Below are 21,437 nucleotides of genomic sequence, written 5' to 3'. Positions count from 1 at the left end.
CAGACCACGCCATTGCCGAACTGGCCGCAGCAAATGGGTGACACTGAACAAGCCGCTGTGGAAGCGAACGGGCTGTGCCAAAAATAATTCGGGCCAGATGAATACTAGATGGATGCTGGGAGGCAGAGGCAGAATGTTTTTTGTTTTCCTCTCCCCAAAAAGCTAGATGCATCTTATAGTCCGGAGCATCTTATATTCTGAAAAATACCATAATTACTTTAAGGAAATCCGTCTTTCCTACATGTACACAACTTGCTTGAAAAATATGTTGACCAATTTGTGAGTCAGCATACCACTCAAAAACAATTAGCCTGGGCATGCTTGCATGGAGCTTCGCGTGCCTGCCAATCATGCAGAGCCATCCCCTTCCTTCCCCACCAAGCCAGAAAGGTTGTGGACAGATGTTGTCCACAACAAGTTCTTCGTCATTAAAATGACATTCTGAGACAGTATCTCCTAAAAAAATGAATATTGGCAGCTTTATTTGGGGTTTAATTAGAAAATAGTCCATTATACTCGTTATTGAATGTTCATTTTATATAGTTCAAAAATAAGATTTTGCAGATCAATGAAACACAGGCAACTCAGCCCCAGACACAAAACGAAATTTCTCTCAGAATAGCCATTTAATGACGCTTTTAAAATATATCTCAGAGGTGACAAGAGATTTCAAATAGCATACAAGGTCTGTTTGGTAATAAGTTAGTGCATGCTCATAAATAGTTGATTGTGTATATACTCTGTTCATTCAGGAACAAGATGCTCCATTTATAAACTTGTTTATTCCTCAGCTTCAGACCCTTCATCATCATGACTGATCTGGAAATAACGCAGCTCGTAGGTCTCCTTGTCGGATGCTACCACACGCAACCAGTCACGAAGGTTGTTCTTCTTGAGGTACTTCTTCGTGAGGTATTTAAGGTACCTTTAACCATATGAAGAAAATGATTTAGGTTCAATATTTCATTTGAGAGTCTACTAATTAAAGGGGGGGAAAAGCAGAACGCAAGAATTCTGAAAAAGTAACCTTAGCAATCATCTGATGAGTTCACTTTAATCAAGCCAAACAGGAAGGCTAAGAAACTGAATTCAACTGCAAATTCATTTCAGATATCATGAATGCACCTCTATCATCCCCAGCATTTATCTACTTCTAATCTTGCAAGATTGTCCTGGGGGTGGCTGGGAATGATTAGAAGAACTGCAATGCTACCGTATGTATGTAATTCCTCCCTGCACTCACCATCCACCTCCCAACAAAAGGACAAGACTCCAGTGGTAAGGATCTATTAACCAGTGGAACAGCTTGCCACCAGAAGTTGTGGGTGCTTCATCATTGGAGGGTTTTAAAAAGAGCCTGGAAAGTCCCTTGTCTGAAATGGTATAGGGCCTCCTGCTGCTTGAGCAAGGGGCTGGACTAGAAGACCCCCAAGGTCCCTTCCAGCTCTACTCTTCATTCTGATTCTCATCTTACGTGGAAATATGGTAAAATGGCAAGTCCAATTTTTATAGGGAATTTCCATTAAATTTGCCATCTAATGCAATATATTTTACAATATTTAACTATTTCAAATTATGAACGGTGATGCAGGGAGCGAAAGAAAAGCTGCAATACAAAATTAAAGAAAAACCAACCTCTTTGAGAACTGCTTTTCTGACGTTACTGTGATCTTATTTTTAAAGCGTTCAATGTGAACTACATTTCCCAGGTTTCCTGTTTTTCCATTGACTTTAATTCTCTCATTCAAGAACTGTTCCTAATTAAAAACAAAAGAACAAAAGAACACTAGGGAATGGTGCCCTAGGTGTGGTCTAGGGAAGGAACCCTAGCCAGGCAGCATTTGTTATATTACACTCACTGAATATAATTAGACCATACAAGCACCTCCCATGAAGCATATTGAAATTAATTCCACCAAATAAACTTAGCAAACACAATATGCATTGTATCTATATGCAAGCTTTCTGATATTAAATTATACATCTATGCAATATATCTGGTAGCTAAGGGACTAAACTAGATGAATACATTTAATAAGAGGGATTCTTAAAAATTAATTGCTTTTTCAGGGAAGGATTTCCCAGACAAAATTACTCTCCAGGTTTGTTTGCCTGAAATTAGAATAGAATAGAATCCTTTATTGGCCACGTGTGATTGGAAACGCAAGGAATTTGTCTCGGTGCAAATGCTCTCAGTGTATATAAAAAGAAAAGATAGATTCGTCAAGAATCGTAAGGTACAACACTTAAATGATACTCATAGGCTATCAAATCATATAGGAAACAATCAATATAAATCAGAAGGATACAGGTTAACCATATAGTCATAGGTGGGAAGAGATGGGTGATAGGAACGATGAGAAGATAAATAGTAATGCGGACTTAGTGAATAGTTTGACAGTGTTGAAGAAATTATTTGTTTAGCAGAGTTATGGCGTTGGGGGGAAAACTTTTTTGTGTGTCTAGTTGTTCTGGTGTGCAGTACTCTATAGCATCATTTTAAGGGTAGGAGTTGAAACAGTTTATTAGCTACTGTATATATGCCTAATTTCCCCCCCCAAAAGAAACTACAACGATGAGAATTTTCTATCTTCCTTAACACTTAAGCTTCATCTTATAGTCTACCATATAGCTCTTTAGAGGAGTAAGAAATAAGTTACTTACAAAGTTTCCCGAGTCAAATATGCCATCTTCCACAGGGTGGGTCAGGTCAAGGTTGTACTTGCAGGTTGTCTTTTTCAATTTGTCTTTTTGCTAAAAGAAAGCCAAACACATCCCTCCTCAGGTTAACCTCTGCTATTTATTGTTTATTTCAACAATATCAAGGTTTAAATATTCTATAAGAAGGGCCTTTCCTTAATCTGGCATACCGCAAGGAGCTGGAATGCAATGCACCGAAAGCCAACCCACGATGGGGTTGTCACAGGTTTTATTTAAATCTCTAGCCATGGCTGGGGGGGGGGGGGATTATATATAGCCTTTATTGTCACTGTATAAAAGAAATACAACGAAATTGGTTAATAATAAATACAACGAAGTTCTGGGAATTGAAGCCTAGCCACCTTAAGGGGACTGAAACTGAGAAACACATCTATAGCAGGTCTTCAACTTTTGGCCACTTTAAGCATGGAGGACTTCAACTCCCAGAATTCCCCAGCCAGCAAAGCTGGAGGACTTTAAGCCTGGAGGACTTCAACTCCCAGAATTCCCCAGCCAGCAAAGCTGCAGCACTTTAAGCCTAGAAGACTTCAACTCCCAGAATTCCCCAGCCAGCAAAGCTGGAGCACTTTAAGCCTGGAGGACTTTAACTCCCGGGAGCAAAGCTGGCTGGGGAATTCTGGGAGCTGGAAGCCCTCCAGGCTTAAAGTGGCCAAAGTTGGAGACCCCTGATCTATAGGCTTATTAGGATATCCCCACCGCCCAAAAAGCAACCTAGATCTTTTCTTATTCATCCACAGATGCTTATTTTATCACTGGCTAGGGTGGCCTCCCTCCAAAAAGGGCTGACAAGGCTCTTTCGCAAAGAGAAGCTTAACCACTCTTGCCAGCGCAGCCTCCACCTCGGAGCGGCTTCTTCTCCCCAGCTCCCGACGAAAGAAGCCAGCCCACAACCACTCCACAAAGGTTTCGGCTCCTTTCTGAAGGAAATGATATTAAGTGATCCCTTCCCTTGAAACAACACCCTGAGCACCGCTTCGCCTCGAAGACGACCGATAGCGCATGCGCGGGCACAAGAAACCCCCCACCCGCTCACCAGCACCATGTCGGCAAGCTCTTCGGATCCCTGAAAAGGGCCAAGGTCTCCGCGCGGCCCTCTTTTATAGGCGATCCGCCTGTGACGCAATCTACGTCAGGCGTGCCGCACGCGCCCGAGAGACGCTGTAGTAGGAGGAAGGGGCGCCTCTAGGAAGCGCCGCTCTCTATGATTCCGGTTGGGGGCATTTCTGATTCAATGAAGAGGCAAGGCATGCCGGGTAAGAGAGCCCAGCGCCATTCACGTGGCGTTGGGACTCCAGCTTCCGGGTTTCTAAGCCGAAGTCTGTTCATATGGAAGCGATGGTTCCCCAACGTCTCTCTCTGATTGCATCTTAATTCCACGCATTTCCCCCCCTGTATATAATGGTTTGAGAGTATTTTAGGACGACTGGTTTCCACTTCCACGCCTTGGTTAAGAAGCCCCCACTTGGAATACTGCATCCAGTTTTAACAGATTGGAAGGAACTTTAAAGGTCATATAGTCCACCACCCCCGCCCAAGCAGGAAACCCTACACCAGGGTGTCCAAACTTGGGAACTTTAAGACTTGTGGACTTCAACTTCCAGAATTCCCCAACCAGCCATGCTGTTTGGACACCCCTGCCCTACACCATTTCTGACAAACACAGTCCAATCTCTTCTAGCAAGCCCCCATAACTTCCGAAGGCAACTTCTGTTCCATTGGTTGATTGTTCTGTCAGAAAGTTCCTCATTTCTTCAGTAGTGGCCAAAATTGTGGAAACCTTTTGGGAAAAGTGTATTTTTGAGGTTTGATATCTAATAACACAACTTCTTGGAGTTGTACCATACAATTATTTATCAATGGAAAGATAATTTAATCAAGAATATAATGCAACAAAGTTTGTTCAATTATCTCTATTCTATGAAGTTATAGCCAAATATAGCCAGCAATAAAACCCGGTTAATAGACGCAAACATTCAGTCTTGGTTTGACATAACAGCTGCAGAACTAAAAGGGTTCACTCCATGGAAAGACGTTGTAAGGCCGTAATTCATGCTAAAGATTACCCAAGTAAATATTAACTGACATGGTGATAATTTTTGTGTATCTCATTTTTTCTACGTATTTCACTTTTCTTCTTTATAACTGCTATTCTAATAGCAAGTCCTTCATAAAGGTTATTGCATTACATTCTTGATTAAATTATCTTTCCATTGATATATGTTTATGGTACTACTCCAAAAAAAGGGATGTTATTAGCCATCAAACCTCAAAAATACTGTACACTTTTCCCAAAAGGTTGTATTTTTGTGTAAATTAGTGCATAATAATGGTCATTTCTTCTTAATTCTATTTGGCCTTAAGGTTTGATAAGAAACTTTCCTGGTTTTTGCCTCTATAAATGGAGCACAGCATAAGCTTCTATGGGCCTGAATCTACTGGTTACTTGTTACAGTGCTAACCAGAATCAAATAATTAGGTTCTAAGTTAATTTGACATCGTCATGTAAGCCAGGCACAAAAGCCTGCTCAGTTTTTCCCTCCTCATCTTTCTTATATTGCCTTTAATTTGCAATCAAGAAACTTATTTTCAAGCAGAGACCAACAGGACCAAGATAAAACATTATCCCCTTCAAGATATATAGGCATATCTAGATGTACAGATATGTACATCTCTACAGTCCTACAAGCTCTTAAAGAATGGTTACTGGAATTGGGTGTGTCTAGTTCAGGGGTGTCAAACTCAATGTCATTGAGGGCTCCATCAGGGTTGTTTGACCTCAAAGGGTCGGAGTGGGTGTGGCCAGGGCCAGCTCATCACTCGTGTCCGGGCATCTGTGGTGGCACGAGTGCTCTGCCAGAGAAAACAGGCTCCCAAGCTGTTTTCAGCTGCAACAGCCTCCTGCAACTCTCAGCCAGCAAAAACATGGCCCTTCCGAGCTCTGTTTTTGCTGGCAGAGGAATCGAAGGCCAGCCCTTCGCTGTTTCCAGGGCAGCCCCGCAAGCTGCGGGCCCCAGGCCTTGAATTTGACACCCCTGGTTTAGTTTAATTAAAAGGACTAGGGATGACACGATAGCAATGTTTCTATATCTAAGGAGATGCCACAATTAACGGAGGGTCAGCCTATTCTCCTGTTGGAAGAAATGTCCTTCTGGGTTCAGCTCCAAGTGGGGGGAAAAGACACTGGAGACTGCTTGGAAAGATGGTTTTAATGGTGGACAGGACCACATGGCTTGAGTCCTGAACAGAAAAGGTGATCACATGCTTGTGTTGGTGGAGGGGCAATGCAGGGGCAACTCTAGGCTGCATTTTGAATCCAGGTTTGGTTGAGTTCTCAGATGCCATGTGGTGAGTTGGGGAAAGGGCCAATATTATCATGCCTTAATCCCATCCCCCTGGAGCTGAAGGGGAGAACTCTTTATTATGTAAAGGGACTGGCTTGGCCTTCTTAATGGTCCATTGACAAAGTGGGTGGGGGCAGGAAGCTGCAGGGAGCTATTCTGTCTTTATAATTCTCATCTTATAATTCTATAATTCTCACATCCAGAGAAATATTCTGCCTTTTCAATATTTCCTAGGATATTTCATTTTTCTGGGAGAGGGCTGGGTGATAACTTCCTACACTCCAAAGCACCTGAAGGCAGGACAAGAAGCAATGGATGGAAACTAATCAAGGAGAGAAGCAATTTAGAACTAAGGAGAAATTTCCTGACAGAATAATTAATCAGTAGAATAACTTGTATCCATACGTTATGTTCCAACACTGGAAGTTTCTAAGAAGAGATTGGACCACCCTTTGTCTGCAATAGTATCAAGTTTCCTGGCTGAGTAGGGGGTTGGACTAGAAGACTCCAAGATCCCTTCCAACTGTTATTCTCCCAGCAGTATTTTTCTTTAAAACCTACCCATGGAGATCAATGATGTTAAATAATAGAACTATAGCATAGAACCAGTTGTTAAAGTGCTATGAAATAGTGCTATAAAAATGAAGTAATCCCCCCTCAAATTTGCTGGAGAAGACATTATCTACGGTGAGCAGGAAATATAGAAGTGGCAAATAAAAATAGCCTTTAAGTTTAAACTTTATTTTTTGTTACTGTGTCTCAAATAATAATTCAAACATTTTGTTAAAACAAATTAAAAGCCAAGAACTCTTAAACATATGAACACTTCACTATTACAGAAATGCAGAAAAAGTACAAACCTTTCAAGTTTTGCTTTTAAAGTCAAGGGCACTCTTATATAATGAACTTTGCATACATTACTTGCCAGTAGGGATAATTGCATACTTATGGGAGCTTCCTATTGTGGCAAATACAAAACCATTTCCCCCATTTAATTTAAAACAATGACTTTTTAATGTAACAGTCACTGAATGTGAAAGCCCAGAATTCTACAAGTACAGTACCACAATCTAAACACCACAAAGATCAATGTCTCTAATTACACTGTGAAAATTTTTGATAGCAACAGACAAGAATCTTGCTCTTTACACACGCACAAAAATTTAACACAGCTTATTCCATTAAAATTCCCAGACATAGTCAGCATTCCAACATTTAAAGCTTACTGTTGTCAAACATGTCACCTAACCTAAGGGTAGATGGATCACAATGTTTGACTCCTTTAGACTAATTCAATATACTAAATTTTACTTGTGTCCTAGGCATGCTATAAATTTATGCAATACAAAACCCTGTTACAACTTTTAAGCAGCTTTGTTAAAATAATCAACTTAAGCTCTTTCACATCTTCACAAGAGCAGCCCTGAGAAGAATATACTCAAGTCATGGCTCAACTAGCAGTGGTTTCGTTGCACAGATGCAAGACAACAAAGACATCAAGAGGTAAATTGGGGTTTTAACAAAAGAATCCCTAACATCTAAGGGGAAAAAATCCGCAGTCTGATGAACAAAAGATAATGGACCCCAAGCAAATAGCTTAGATCATAACAAACTGACAACGGGACTATTTCAGACTTCATTTTGGCCCTCAGCTTGTAAGATTTTGACCCTGCTCTTGAAAATTAAATGTGATTGGTTTCAGCTAAAAAGAAACAATCTAAACATGGATTCGTAGGAACATGATGGCCCTGAAATAGCTCAAAGAACCTGAAATATATATAGCATTGTTTCAATAGCAAAGTTTATTGTAAACTTAGTGGGTTTGTAGACAATTAACCTCTACAGGAAAAATGGCTTTGCTATTAGCTTGTTGGAAATACTGTAGTTTTACTGGTGCCCTACATAAGATCTACCTACTAGACATTGTATTTTTTTCCTGACTTGTGGTTTCAGACTGCTAGGAATTAATCTGAAGTCTAAGTACCACTTTCAGGAGTGGGTACTTCTGGTAATAAATTCCTAAAAGATGACACCACTAGGGAGATACTAGCAGGACTCCTTAAATATTATGACCTCAGTATTCTCAGCTGCTCAGGCACAATAGATAACTGTTGGACAAATGATCACCACAAATGATACTAGCAAATGGGAGTCCACATTTCAAACTGTGACTTCCATTCCTGGTATGGATATTGACAATACAGTATTAAGGAACACTCACATGATTTAAACTTTTAACAATAAGCTAGAATCCTTCAGTTTCCTAGTAGCCCTAGATCTTGAAACATGTAGTTATTTACCATTATAACAAGACTATTTCCAAGAGTGTTTATTGCCAAATTAAGTTGTATTGTGCCCCTGTTCTGCATAGATACTTGCTTAGTTAAATCTAGAGCTTATAAAGATCCAGATGCAGTTTCTTTTTCCCTCTATTCTAGCTTTACTGCTTAAGGGCAATTCTATTAACTTAAGCTCAAAATCCTATTTACTATTTCACACCCCCCCCCCAAAAAAAAACTGCCAATGAACTAAGCATGTTTTAAGAATCTAGTCACTAGTTCAAGTTAGTCATTTGCTACCAAAGTATAAGGCAAATTTAAGTGATTAGGTTCTCCCCAAATGCTAATCAAGCTGAAACATGACCTTGGCAAGCAAAGATCACATGGATAATAGGTTGATTAGTAGTTAGGCATTTGCCTATGCAGTGTAACCAATCCTTCTCAAGTAGGTTTTGAATCAGAACAGTTTTATTATAGTCCAGAGGTTCATGTGTTTGACAGAGTTGCACTATCATAGTTCTTTATATACTCTACAAGACAATCCATGGCTCAAATTCTGTTCAGTGACACAGGGTTGAAATTTAGCCTTCAGGCCATTGATAGGTACAGGTTTGCTTCAATTCCTAAAAAAAAAAAAGTTTACTTCTGCCATAAACCTAAAAAAAAAAGTTAAAAGCCAAATCAAATACTGTTAACTCTTGAGGCATTGCCTTGTTTAAAACTGGAAGTGGTTGAACTCTACATTGAAAACAAAGGCCTCTAGTGAATCTCCTCCTCTCTACCCTGCTCCAACATTTGTGCACTATTAACCAGAGTATGAAAGCACCCAGCAATTCTGGATGTTTACATCACAGCAAATTGTGACCAATTAAGAGCAAGACAGCAAAGCTACAGTTTGCTGTATACCAGCACTGGCATTTTGATCACATGAGTTCCGTTGTCTCTAGCTCAATTAGGCTTCACAGTTCAGTGCAAGCCACATTTTACCATAGTTAAGATTTTAAAACAAAGTTACTTTCGTTTCTTTAAAATGTACGTAAACTCAAACTGAGTACTACCTTGGTATTGGCACTGCTATACAGTCTCATTTGAGCAAAGCATACTACTTTTGAATACCTCATGATCTAAAATGACAGTTTTTGACTGCCTTGCCATTCCTGTAAGCACTTGAACTTCAGCAATCTTAATATTGCCAAACTGCTTGCAACATCAGTCAGCACTATTTTCAAACAAAGACACGAGGTTGCTAGTGAAGGTTATAGCTTTGGTGATAATCAGAACTAAAATACAAGATTTGCAGTTGCTGGTACTTTAGCAACTGTTTGATCCAGGTGGTCCTATTTGCAAGGTTTTATGGCTACAGCACATTCTTCACTCATTGCAGACATGACTGACACCTACAGAAAGGGAAAAAAGAATTTTGTTAGGTTCTACAATTCCATTATATTATCATTTCAATTAACACATCTTGTAGTTTAATACATTATTAGTTTTGAAATTACCATTCCTATAACAAATCCATTTCCCATAAATATCAGAAAAACTAGGAAAGCACACTAAGCAAAAATGAGGTTTACTTATTTATGGAATATTGTATATGAATCTATGCAGAGAAGCTTAAAGCAGGGTTTATGATTTTATAGATGTGAATCCAGCTAATTTTGCTTTGTTCATTAACTGCATTTGGGATGATTTCTAAATCACGGATAATGTGGAAAGACAATAAGATATTTGAAGTATTCCTAACTAAAGTTAAAATTCATGTTCATTGTAAAGGAGAGAGCATATATTGGCGACTTCCACTTAGAACATGAATGCAAAGACAGAAACAGATTTAACTCAAAACTAACAATATTTTTGACAATTGAAACAATATTTTAATCTGTGTGGTTTTTAATGCTTTAATTATTTTTATTTGTTTTATAACTTGTAAACTGCCCAGTCATCTTGTGGGAAGATGAGCGGATAAAAATTTAATAAACCAACAAATAAAAAATAAATTATACACTTGGATTCTACATAGAAAGCACTTCTCCTTTGCTTTACAGAAAAAAAAACTTATTCATGGAGGGAAAGAAAATAAACACTCCTACAGTAGTTGATGTCATTATCAAGAGAGTAAAATGGGCAGCCTTACCTGGAAATCTTCTCCTGCATTGTATTTTCCCTCTATTTCTTTGCCTAATTCACCTTCCGGGACTTTTAGATCTTCTCGAACTTCTCCACTTTCTGTCAGCAAAGAAAGGTAGCCATCCTGTATACAGATTAGCTGCAAGATATAATATAAAATATTTTATTCAATTACATTCATTAAAATGGGAAATGATAGAACCACCGCTTTGAAAATAAAACCTGTCTGTTGTTCTTTTTGAGAATGCCTATCCTGAAATTATCAGAATGACCTGGGAAGGTAAAACATCCCCACAACGTATTTCTCAATTTTGCCATTTCTCAAACCAATTTTTAAGCCCATATATTTTAAAGAACTACAGTGTGATTTCTATTTTCTCACATCAATTAATCATAGGTTTCAGAAAATATTTTTAGAAGACTTTGTCAGAAGTAGGAAAACAAAAAGAATGTATTTTTTATTGTTCATTTTTAAAACAATGTTAATTCAAACCAAGATATCTCCAAAAGTTTTAGATTTATGATCGTTTTCACATTTACAACTGTTGCAGCATCCCCAAGGTCCTGTGGTCAAAATTCAGACACTTGACAACTGCCTCATATTAATGATGGTTGCAGTGTCCTGAGGTCATGTGATCTCCTTCTGTAACTATCTGATAAGCAACATCAATGGGGAAGCCAGATTCACTTAACCCTGTTACTGACTTCACAACTAAAGTGATTCAACAACTATGGTGCGAAAGGTTGTAAAATGAGACAAAATTCACTTTAGAAATGTCTCACATAGCAACATAAATTTTGGGCTCAATTATGGTCATAAGTTGAGGACTACCTGTATGTTCTTTCTAGTAACATAGGAATCATACAATCCAGAATATCGTATGGTGACAACTGTAATGAGACCTTTTAGGAGCTTGTAATGCCAGATACAGGTAGTCCTCAACTTACAACAGTTCATTTAGTGACCGTTCAAAGTTACAATATTACTAAGTTATAAGTCCTAAGTTATATTGGTTATAAGTCCAATATAATATGGACGTATGACCATTTTTCAGAATTATGACTTTTGCAGCACCCCCATGATCATGCAATCAAAATTCAGATGCCTGGCAACTGGTTCATATTTATCACCATTGCAGTGTCCCAGGGTCATGTAAAATCAATGGGGTAGCCAGATTAATTTAACAACCAGGTTGGTAACTTAACAACTGTAGTGATTCACTTAACAACTCTGGCAAGGAAAGTCGTAAAATGGGGTAAAACTCATTTAACAAATGTCTCAATAACAGAAATGCTCAATTGTGGTCGTAAGTTGAGGAACTACCTGGAATTGATACTATACAATATTAAACTGTAAATAACCCCATTAAGAATAAACTGTTGCAAATTTAGGTATCCATGAATCAATTTCAGCACCACAAAGGGACAATTGCGTAGCCCAAGTACATGGGGGTCCATAAGGTCCCCCATTTCAATTTTGACCAGGTTCCCCAAAGTGAGGCTTCCATTTTGTACACCTCTAGACACCACGTCCAAAGAAAGCCTACATTCAGAGACATATTTACCTGGTAATCATTCCTCTTGATATTTGGAACATCCATATTGTGAGTAGAAGGACATATATCTTCATACTTTTTGCCAGTGAACACATCAATACCAACTAAATGAACCTATTTAGAAAACATTCATAATCATATAATTAGGTTACCAAGAATATTGTATTTTCACATTTTTTCACACTTATTCAGATCTTCCCACATAACATATCTTTTAAAAAGTTGAGGGGAAACAAACTAGCTATGAATATGTCTTTCAGCATAGATTCTGCAGTATTCTGAATATTGTAATATTTCTGAAGACCTGTTTCATTTCTAATGTTCTCATTTCTAATGTTATCAATGGAACCAGTCATAAACTGGTTGTTTTGTACTAAGTATATTTTAGATGTTTTCCCAAGGCTCAAAACTACTAGGTGTTTGCATTATACATAATAGCTGTATTAAAGTATTGTATATGATAATGCCTAAGGTTCATCAAGTATTTAAATGCAAATTCATTACATGGCCTTAGGCAACACAATAGGCGGGTAAGTGGGGTAATTTATAGGGACACAAGTTCCTAATATTAATTTAAGCGTTAACTCCAGCTCTTAGCTACAACTATTCTGCTAAGATGCAATCCATCAGAAGACTGTCACAAGCAAATTTACATGTAAGGCAACTTTCTTTTAATATGTAACGCATTCCCGCAAATTTCAAAGGTAAAATTCAGTTAAGCTACTTCTATATTCTTTATGAAACGGTCTTGTAAAATTAGATTTATTAATTCACTCCAGATATGTTTAGAATCCTACACTAATTTGTAGAAAGAAAACATGCTACACACTGGCATCTGGATTTCCTCCACCCTTTCACTTCTTGTGCAAATATTTTCCCCCTTCATTTATTGGCATGTAAATTCAATTATGACAAGGCACAAAAAAGGCCATGTTAGCTAGCAATTCTGCAGGTTCTAGTCCCAAAACATTTAGAAAGTAATAGACCATAGAGAACTGGCTGGAAAAAATGATATGCAGAATTAGAGCACAATGCTTGAATTAATTCAATGTGCCATTTTGGAATTTGTTCACTTTAAATATGTTCTATTTGGAGAAACAAGATAGTATGCAATTTTATTTGATGACTGAATCAATTTGTAAGGATAATCAACTACAAAAGCAGTTTAAGCGAAAATGAAATAATGGCAAATTGTTAACATTCATAAGGCATTACTTGTGCATCAAAGCAGTAAAAGAGGTAAATTGTACTCTGAGATTACCTTGGCATGACCATGTTTGCCAGTTTTGGAAGTTGACATTTCCACAATCTTGCAGGGACGTCCCTTCAGCACCACAAAGCCATTCTTACGGAGTGCAGAACACTGCATTGGGTAAGTGGCAGAAGCACCAGCATCTCCAGTGGTGAAGTCAACTTCATCAGCCATAGTACAAAATGAATTCTAGAAAATACTATAATTTCCAAGACAGTTCTCAGCATTTTCATAAATATTTTCATAGATATCATCACAATTGCTACTATGCTTTAACCTAATGCAGTATCAACATAATGTTCTGCACCAAAGAATAAGTAGGAGGGTTTATTCCTCTCTCCTTATAATTAGTCAGTCTCAATTACTGTTTCACAAACTTGTTTGCTCAGTAGTATACTATTCTTTAGATATATCCAATTCTTCACCATTTAGATAAAAGAGCTTAAATTAATATTATCTAGATAAGGGGAAGAAAAGGGGAAGCTACAGAAGAAAGTTATGAATATTTTGAATTACTTTGGAATTTCAATGGGGTATCGAAGAAGAGCTGTGGTCACAGTTATATAATAGTTAGGATAATATAAAGCTTTCCAACCCTCAGGTGGAGCTTGAGTGATCGGATTGGTAACTATGATTTATACGAATGTCTGGCAACAATACAATTTGAGGTATCTTTCAAAATTGCTTTTTCAGATTATATCCTATATATAATTAAGAAACAAGTAAAACTATTTTATTTATGTCAGTTATTCACAGGCTACATTTAAAATGCTTGAGAAAAGTGGAGGGAAGCAAGCAGTTGGGAAACTAATACACCATGCTTATTTCAATTAATAATGCTGGCTAAGCCAGACCATAGTACAATTACTGCAATGGTTTTTATTGAAGTCTGGCCGTAACAGTAGTGTTGAATGCACTGTGATTCAGTTTTCAGTAGCTTAAACAGATGTGTCATTACAACTATCACAAAGAAACATGATTCATCACCATTATAGAAACTACAGGGGTGTGCTCAGTGAACATGTAAGGAAGGTGGCAGCAGCTGCGGCCAAAGGCAAGAGAGACTGCATTTTGGCAGCAATCATTCTTGCCTGCTCCTCCTCCTCCACGTATGGCAAACGTCTCCCTCCTTTTGTGTGTCTTTATATCCAGACCTATACCTAACTCAGTTCCTAAGAGAAAGACTGACTGACTCTTGTTGGAAGAGAATATTAAAAATGCCCCGAGAACTTAAAAAGAGATAAGCAAAGCCTTTTGCGTTAGGGAGGATTTATTACCACCAAACCTGAAATTCTGGGAAGGCCAACAAGGTGTGACCCACTCCCTCACCCTCAGGACAACTTGCAAATTTCTAACAGGGATTTGGGCACACCCTCTTTATATGCCGGACAAAATTCCTGAATTGCAGTTCTTCAACCAAGAGGAACGAACTTCTAAATCCTAAAGCTCTCTTCTTTAAAGGTCAAAAGGAGGCGGCCCTGGCTTCGCATTTATCTACCAGTGTTTTAGTGGATTATCGTGATGAATGGGACAAAGGGGGAGGGAAGAGAGAACTGACGACTCAGCACTTATCAGACCGCCCTTTCTATCGATTCCCAAGGCCGCAGGAGACCGGAGTCAACTTTAAAAAGGTTGTTTTAAAAAAGCACGGGGAAGGCTTAGTCAGAACAGTGGTTCCCAACGTGGGGCCCACGCCCCACGGGGGGGGGAGCAATTTGATTTTTAATGGGGACAATTTGAACCTTGTTTAAACCAAGTTAACGGCCTCTTAGGCTTCCTCCGCGTGAGTAGAGTTCACTTTTCGAATAAAGTGATAATTATATGTTGGTGGGGGGGACATCAGGATTTTAAAGATGCTTAGGCGGAGCATAGTCAAAAAAAGGTTGGGAACCGCTTTCTTAAAAGGTTCCGGCCTCCTCAGGAAAGGAAAGAGCGAAGGAAACTGGAGAACAGAGAAGGCCCCGACCGCTGTCGAGATCCACGAGGGCTTTTTCCCAGCGGGCGGAGTCATTCATCCTCGCCATACGATGCGAGCTACCTACCTGGGTGGAGCCGCGTGGGCAGCTCGGGAAGGGGGGGCAGGGACACGAGGGGCAGCCTCTTCGTTCCTTTCCCAAGCCAGAGAGGAAAAAAAGCCTCGGGAAGGAGAATCTCTCATTGAAGGGGCTGCTCGCGTGAGGGGAAATCCGCCCGCCAACGCGAAAGAAAGCCTCAGGACTTCGTTCCCTAGCTCCTCGTTCCCCACCCATGGCTGGGCTCCGAGCCGCAAGGAAGCCGGGAAGGGGCGGCCCACGTGCGTCCGGCGCCCGCGAAGGGCTTCCGAGCCTCCCCCGCCGCTTCCCGAGCCTCCCGCCACAAAGGTCGGGCGGAAGACGGGAGATGCCGCACACGCGCCCGCCGGTCCGCGTCAGGCCAAGCACTTACCTCACGCGGCGCAGGAAAAGACTGACGGAGCGTCGCAGCAACGCACATGCGCACGGCCGCCGCCGGAAAGGGAAGCGGGAAGGCGCGTGGGATGGGAGGAGGGCGGAGAGAACGACAAGCTGCGGAGAAAAAGGGAAAGCAAGGGCGTGGGCGGCACGTTCCTTGCGCTGTCCGGAAGTCCTCAGCCCCGCCCACCCCCATGAACGTCCTCCGCCATTGGCCGCGTTTAATCATGGCCCCGCCCACCTCAGAGGGGCCGCCCGCCGGGATCTCTTCCAGTTTCTATCCTCTTGTCGTTCTCGTGTTTCCCTACGAGGGTTTAAATTAGGCTTGCGTCTGTTGACGTCATCAATCCGCGCCCATACGTTTGAAACGCGTGTACTTGTCGAAGCACGTGCTCCTTGTAAGAAAAGCGGCGCAGGTGAAACGGTTTCAGCCGTTGGGTTGTTAATTGTCTTAATGGCGGTGTATTCGCGACCTTCGCATTGGTCAGATAATCAGGGTTTATGTTTTTGGGAATAAGAGAACACGAAAAACCTCCCAAATCAGGGGTGTCCAGCATGCGCTATTTTAAGCCTGAAGGACTTCAATTCCCAGAGTTCCCCTGTTCCAGATCACTTGTCTATGGAGATTCTCAGTCTGCAAGGAGCATAAATCCTTCCATTCCCCACCATCCAGTCAGAGCTAAAGAAGCTTTTTGGATGAGAAGCAAAACGTTTTCAAAAAAACAAAACTGTAGTAAGTTAGCACCCACCCCTCTCCTAGAAGAATGAAATAATCCTAGGAAATATTGAAAAGGCAGAACATTATATTTCCCTGAATAAGAAATGGAAAAACATGTTTTTAGGCAGGAAACAAAGTCACTCTTAATAGCTTCAACCTTTTTTCAATGGCCATTAAAAGGCCTGAGTCAGTCTATTCTACATAATAAAGATCTCCCCCTTCAGCTCCAGGGTGAGGGGATTATGGCATGATAGTATTAGCCCTTTACCCATTTCACTACAAGGCACCTGGGAAGAAGCAATGCTCAACCAAACTTGGCCTTGGCCTAGAGAGTTGCCCCTGCATGGCCCCATGGGAGTCTGACAACCAATCAGAATACAAGCTCAAGCTCAAAGGCCAGAGAGGGCATAAAACCAGGGAGTTTCAGCATCTCGCTCTCTTTTTCTTCACCCAACATATTGAATTATGTGATCACCTTTTTCCCCAGGACCTCAAACCATGTGTTCCTGACCACTATTAAAACCATCTTTCCAAGCAGCCTCCATGTTTCCAGTGGGTTCCCCCCCCCACTTGGAACTGAACCCAGAGGGACATTTCTTCCAACAAAACAAAACTCAAAAGTCCAGTTGCTCTTGAAAAAGCACCTTTGGGGATCCCAGATCACCTTTTTTGCACCAGTCCATTTTCTCCAAATTGCATAAATTGTCATCAAAGCTCTCCCTTGTGACTTTTTGTGCTGCCACTATGGACTCGGGTGCTAAAAATGCACAGTGGGACTCGGGTGCTAAAAATGCATGGAGTACCTGTCGGACTAGATGACCTCTCGAGTCCCTTCCCCCTCCAGATTCTCTCCTAAGTCTTTAGCAATTTCTTTTCCTGTCATCAATGCTATTAGTAAACCCCCTCCTCCCACAAGCAATACAATTAGTAGTACTAAGGCGTGCAGCAAGATGTATCTCCCAGGTGCACTATATCGAATGGTTCCTCAGGGCTCCCATTAGCTAATAGCAAAAGTGATGAAATACTGTTAAAGTCGGCAGGTGTAAAAGGACAAGAGATAGCCCTCTCTTCCCAAAACCTTGAACATCCCCAGCTGGATTTGTGGATGGAGGGATTTCAGGTCTAAATCCAAGCCTTTTTTTTCTTTTTGGTGTAGGAAGGGGAAGGTGGTCAAACTCTCACTGCATGAGGGATTTTACAAATGGGAAATTAAAATGAAGGCCCCCTCCCCCCCACCCTAGAATACTGTTGGAAGAAATGTCCATCTGGGTTCAGTTTCAAGTGGGAAAAGAAAGACACTGGAAACATGGAGACTGCTTGGAAACATGGTTTCATGGTGGACAGGATCACATGGTTTGAGATCGTGGGCAAAAAAAAGCACAAGGGTGAGAGAGCAAGATAGATTTATACCCACTCTTAGGCCCTGCCTTGATAGGAAACATATTCTGATTGGTTGTCAGACTCCCAGGTTGAATCTTGCTGGGTGATGATGTAATGAAGGGGCTTTGGGCAATTCCTATTATAGCTGAGGGCTAATCCTACCTTTGTTGGATCTTGGCTGAGGTCATTTGCTTATGAATAAAGCTAGCTATCTCTTTATCTCTTAAGTGCTGACATCTGCTGTGGGCTATTAAGAGTCTGCTTCCTGCCTTAAAAACACGCTTCTCCATTTCTCATCCAGGGAACTATAATATTCTGCCTTTTTAACATTCCCTAGAATATTTAATTTTCCTAGGAGAGGGGTGGGTGCTAACTTCCTACAATACCACTGTAATAAAAAAGAAAAGGTTTTTTTATTTTTCTTTATACATATTATTTATTTAGGTTTTTTTATTCTTTATTATTTTTACAAATAACTCGAGGCAATGAACATACCTAATATTCCTTACTCTTATTTTCCACATAACAATCCCGTGGGGTAAATTGGTCAGAGAGAGAGAGAGAGTAATTGGTCCATAGTTACCCACCCTGTTTCCATGCCTAAGGCAGGACTAGATATTAATATTACCATACATATGGTTTGTTGCACAGCCAGCCAGATGTTCAGACTGGATCTGGCATTTTTGTCTACCTATCAAGTTCTTCCCAAGGATGTGGGAAAGGTTGGCAGATGTGGAAGTTTGATGGTATTAAAGATATTGTCACAGGATATCAGTTCTAAATAAAGCTGCCTTTGCAATTGATGGATGGGTAGTACTCTAAATGTTTGGGGATTACATCCAAGGCACCTATTACTATTGGTGAGGGGTGAAATTCAGCAGGTTCTGACAGGTTCTGGAGAAATGGTACTGGAAATTGTGAGTAGTTCAGAGAACTGGCAAATACCACCTTTCGCTGGCCCCAGAGTGGGAAGGGAATGGGCATTTTGCAGTATCCTTCCCCCAGGAGTGGGAAGGGAATGGAGATTTTGCAGTATCCTTCCCCCAGGAGTGGGAAGGGAATGGAGATTTTGCAATATCCTTCCCCCAGGAGTGGGAAGGGAATGGAGATTTTGCAGTATCCTTGCCCTGTCGCATCCACCAAGCCACGCCCACAGAATCAGAAGTAAAAAAAACTGAATTGCATCACTGCTATTGGTACTACTTTTGCTTTCTTTTGCCACAGTCATTCTATTTCATTACTTTGTAATGCAAATAGAGCCGAAGTGGTACAGTGGTTAGAGTGCAGTACTGCAACCTACTTCAGCTGACAGCTAGCTGCAGTTCAAATGTCACCTGCTCAAGGTTGACTCAGCCTTCCATCCTTCCGAGGTGGGTAAAATGAGGACCCAGATTGTTGGGGGCAATAGGCTGGCTCTGTAAACTTCTTAGAGAGGGCTACAAAAGCACTATGAAGGATCTATGTCTATTGCTATTTTGTTCTATTTCTTCTGCTGTTTCGAAGCTCTGCTTGGTCCACTGTGTAGACTTTTTTGTCTTTTTTAACAATTGTTACATTTGAGGTGTTAATGTTGCAGATGCAGGCAACATTCTATTTGAATGCTAGTCCAGATAACATATTGATAGTAGAAGTATTACAGGGAATCCCAAAAGTTTTACCAAGTCCAGAATGTATTTCAGAAGGAAAGTGGAGTTTCAAAGCCAGTTTACCCTAATGGAGCACCACCCTGCTCTCTTCCAATTTGGTGGAAACTCTTTAAGAAAGCTAGCAAGCTAGTCCCCGGTCTTTCTAATAAATAGAAACAGAGTTGGAGGAAACTCTTTATGGATTAATGAATCTGGTTCACTGCTCAGTAGAAGAATACAAATTAAGGCATTTCAAACAGGTGGTTTTCTGGTCTCTTTTAAATAGAGGTAATTCTGAGGTCACAAAGGCAATTGGGACTGAGATAGCTGTCAAGTGATGTTGTGAAGCATATTGTCATTTGGCCAGATTGCTTAGTGAGGGCAATCCTGGTAATCCCAGCTGCTATCATAACCCTCAAGATGGGTGGGATATTAAGAAGCAGTGGGTAAAGAACACAGAAGTGCTAAGTGGGAGGATGGGGGCTAGGCCTGATGTAGGCTGTCCTCAAAAGCAGGAAGTCCAGGAGAAGGCGAGCCCCACATCACATGAATGCAAGGGGAACAGGGCATACTTAAAGGAATAACTTGCAACATTTCCTGCTGGCAAGAAAACTTGCAAATTGCACTCACGTGACCATGGGGGGCTATAACTATTGCGAGAGTTGATTGTCAAGAACCCAAATCACATCTTGTGATCTCAGGGATAGCAACCACCAGAACTTAAGGGTCACTATTCAGTGCTGTTGCAACTTTGGTCACTGAACAAGTGGTCAGTAAGCAAGCACAACCCTCTACATTCAGTTACGGGGAGAACTGGCTGCGGTGACTTCACCTTGTTGTGAACAGATAACAATTTATTCCACTCTATTATGGTCTCCATTATGGTCAGCAATCTGTGTATTCTTCAATTTTGACTGCCATGCTTTTTTCTCTCCATCATTGCTGTAACCCTGCAAAAGATAATTATTAGAATCATTTCATGGACAATGATATGAGACTGACAATCCAGTCCTTTTTTTTTACTTGGAACTGTCACTGAGAGCTATTCTTCAAATACCTATCTTTAAGACTCCAACCTGATACATGTTCAAGAAGTTGTGATCAAGCTTAATCAGTGCCTCTCAGAAATCCTTTTCCTTGGAGCAATCTACAAATAGTCCTCAACTTACAAGTTAAATTGAGCCCAACATTTATGTGGCCAAGTGAGAAATTCGTTAAGTGAGTTTAGCCCCATTTTACGACTTCTTGCCGCATTGGTTAAGTGAATCTGGTTTTCCCCATTGACTTTGCTTGTCAGAAAGTTGAAAATCAGCAAAATTCTCGACAAACACAATATCAAGACAGCCTTCAACACTGACCCAAAAATAGCCAACATCTTAAGAAACCCAAAGACAAAATCCAGCTAGAAAACCAAGGAGTCTACGAAATACATGCAAAATCTGCCCTTCAGCATACATAGGACAAACGAACAGGAGAATAAATGCACGCATCGCAGAACACAAGAACGCAGTAAGAAAAAAAGAAAAATCTTCCTCCCTTTTCCAGCACCTTAAAGCTACAGGAGATGAAATTAATTTTGAAGGAACCAGGTTAATCTCCAAAACAGAATACTTCAACAAGAGAATAATTATGGAAGCTATCGAAATAGAGAAACACCCCCACAACATGAATAAATGTGATGATGCCTCCCGTCTACCAGACATCTGGAAACCAGCCCTAGTCAACAAACGAGCCCCACCCACCACCCAGCCCGTTACAACACGAAACAACAATGGACACACAGGCAGCACCAATCAGCACCAATCTACCAATCATGATACAACCACACAACCAATCATTCCACTTACTGAAACAAAGCCAGCACTCCACACACCACCACCAAGATTTATAGAAAGACAGCAGCTCTGATCACACATTAAGACCAAAACCCAGCCTGAAGGTGGCTCCCAGTGTTTTTTTTTCTGTGGGAGATGGATCCAAATGGCTCTTTGAGTGTTTCAGGTTGC

At 40.6% G+C, this 21,437-nt stretch overlaps 2 protein-coding genes across 3 annotated transcripts; both read right to left on the bottom strand.

The window, feature by feature from the left end:
• Positions 1 to 607: 607 nt before the first annotated feature.
• On the bottom strand, positions 608 to 3,825 carry RPL22L1 (ribosomal protein L22 like 1). Its single transcript, XM_081955591.1, has 4 exons — positions 3,755 to 3,825; positions 2,665 to 2,754; positions 1,636 to 1,757; positions 608 to 925 (listed from the first exon to the last, which is right to left on the bottom strand). Exons 1-4 carry the CDS (start codon positions 3,761 to 3,763, stop codon positions 781 to 783), a joined length of 366 nt encoding a protein of 121 aa, XP_081811717.1. The 5' UTR covers positions 3,764 to 3,825; the 3' UTR covers positions 608 to 780.
• A 2,957-nt stretch (positions 3,826 to 6,782) lies between these two features.
• Positions 6,783 to 16,066, bottom strand: EIF5A2 (eukaryotic translation initiation factor 5A2). 2 transcript variants are annotated; one of them, XM_081955111.1, is made up of 6 exons: positions 15,950 to 16,066; positions 15,704 to 15,822; positions 13,289 to 13,478; positions 12,037 to 12,141; positions 10,479 to 10,610; positions 6,783 to 9,738 (listed from the first exon to the last, which is right to left on the bottom strand). In XM_081955111.1, exons 3-6 carry the CDS (start codon positions 13,451 to 13,453, stop codon positions 9,679 to 9,681), a joined length of 462 nt encoding a protein of 153 aa, XP_081811237.1. In that variant the 5' UTR covers positions 13,454 to 13,478; positions 15,704 to 15,822; positions 15,950 to 16,066; the 3' UTR covers positions 6,783 to 9,678. The 2 variants fall into 2 exon arrangements, with proteins under 2 accessions (XP_081811237.1, XP_081811238.1); XM_081955112.1 differs by lacking the exons at positions 15,704 to 15,822; positions 15,950 to 16,066 and adding an exon at positions 15,322 to 15,463.
• Positions 16,067 to 21,437: the final 5,371 nt, after the last annotated feature.

The sequence above is a fragment of the Natrix helvetica genome (genome assembly GCF_964273705.1).
Source record: "Natrix helvetica genome assembly, chromosome: 5".
NCBI lineage: Eukaryota > Metazoa > Chordata > Lepidosauria > Squamata > Natricidae > Natrix > Natrix helvetica.
This window is presented reverse-complemented; position numbering and strand designations above follow the sequence as displayed.

Excerpts from the sequence above, each read along its gene's own strand:
- RPL22L1 (XM_081955591.1), bottom strand. Across the intron at positions 1,758-2,664 it reads TATTTGACTCGGGAAACTTT|GAACAGTTCTTGAATGAGAG; the intron begins GTAAGTAACTTA and ends GTTTTTAATTAG. Across the intron at positions 926-1,635 it reads GAAAAGCAGTTCTCAAAGAG|GTACCTTAAATACCTCACGA; the intron begins GTTGGTTTTTCT and ends ATATGGTTAAAG.
- EIF5A2 (XM_081955111.1), bottom strand. The coding sequence starts at position 13,453 with ATGGCTGATGAAGTTGACTTCACCACTGGAGATGCTGGTGCTTCTGCC. Across the intron at positions 12,142-13,288 it reads GCAAACATGGTCATGCCAAG|GTTCATTTAGTTGGTATTGA; the intron begins GTAATCTCAGAG and ends TTTTCTAAATAG. Across the intron at positions 9,739-10,478 it reads ATGCAGGAGAAGATTTCCAG|GTGTCAGTCATGTCTGCAAT; the intron begins GTAAGGCTGCCC and ends CCCTTTCTGTAG.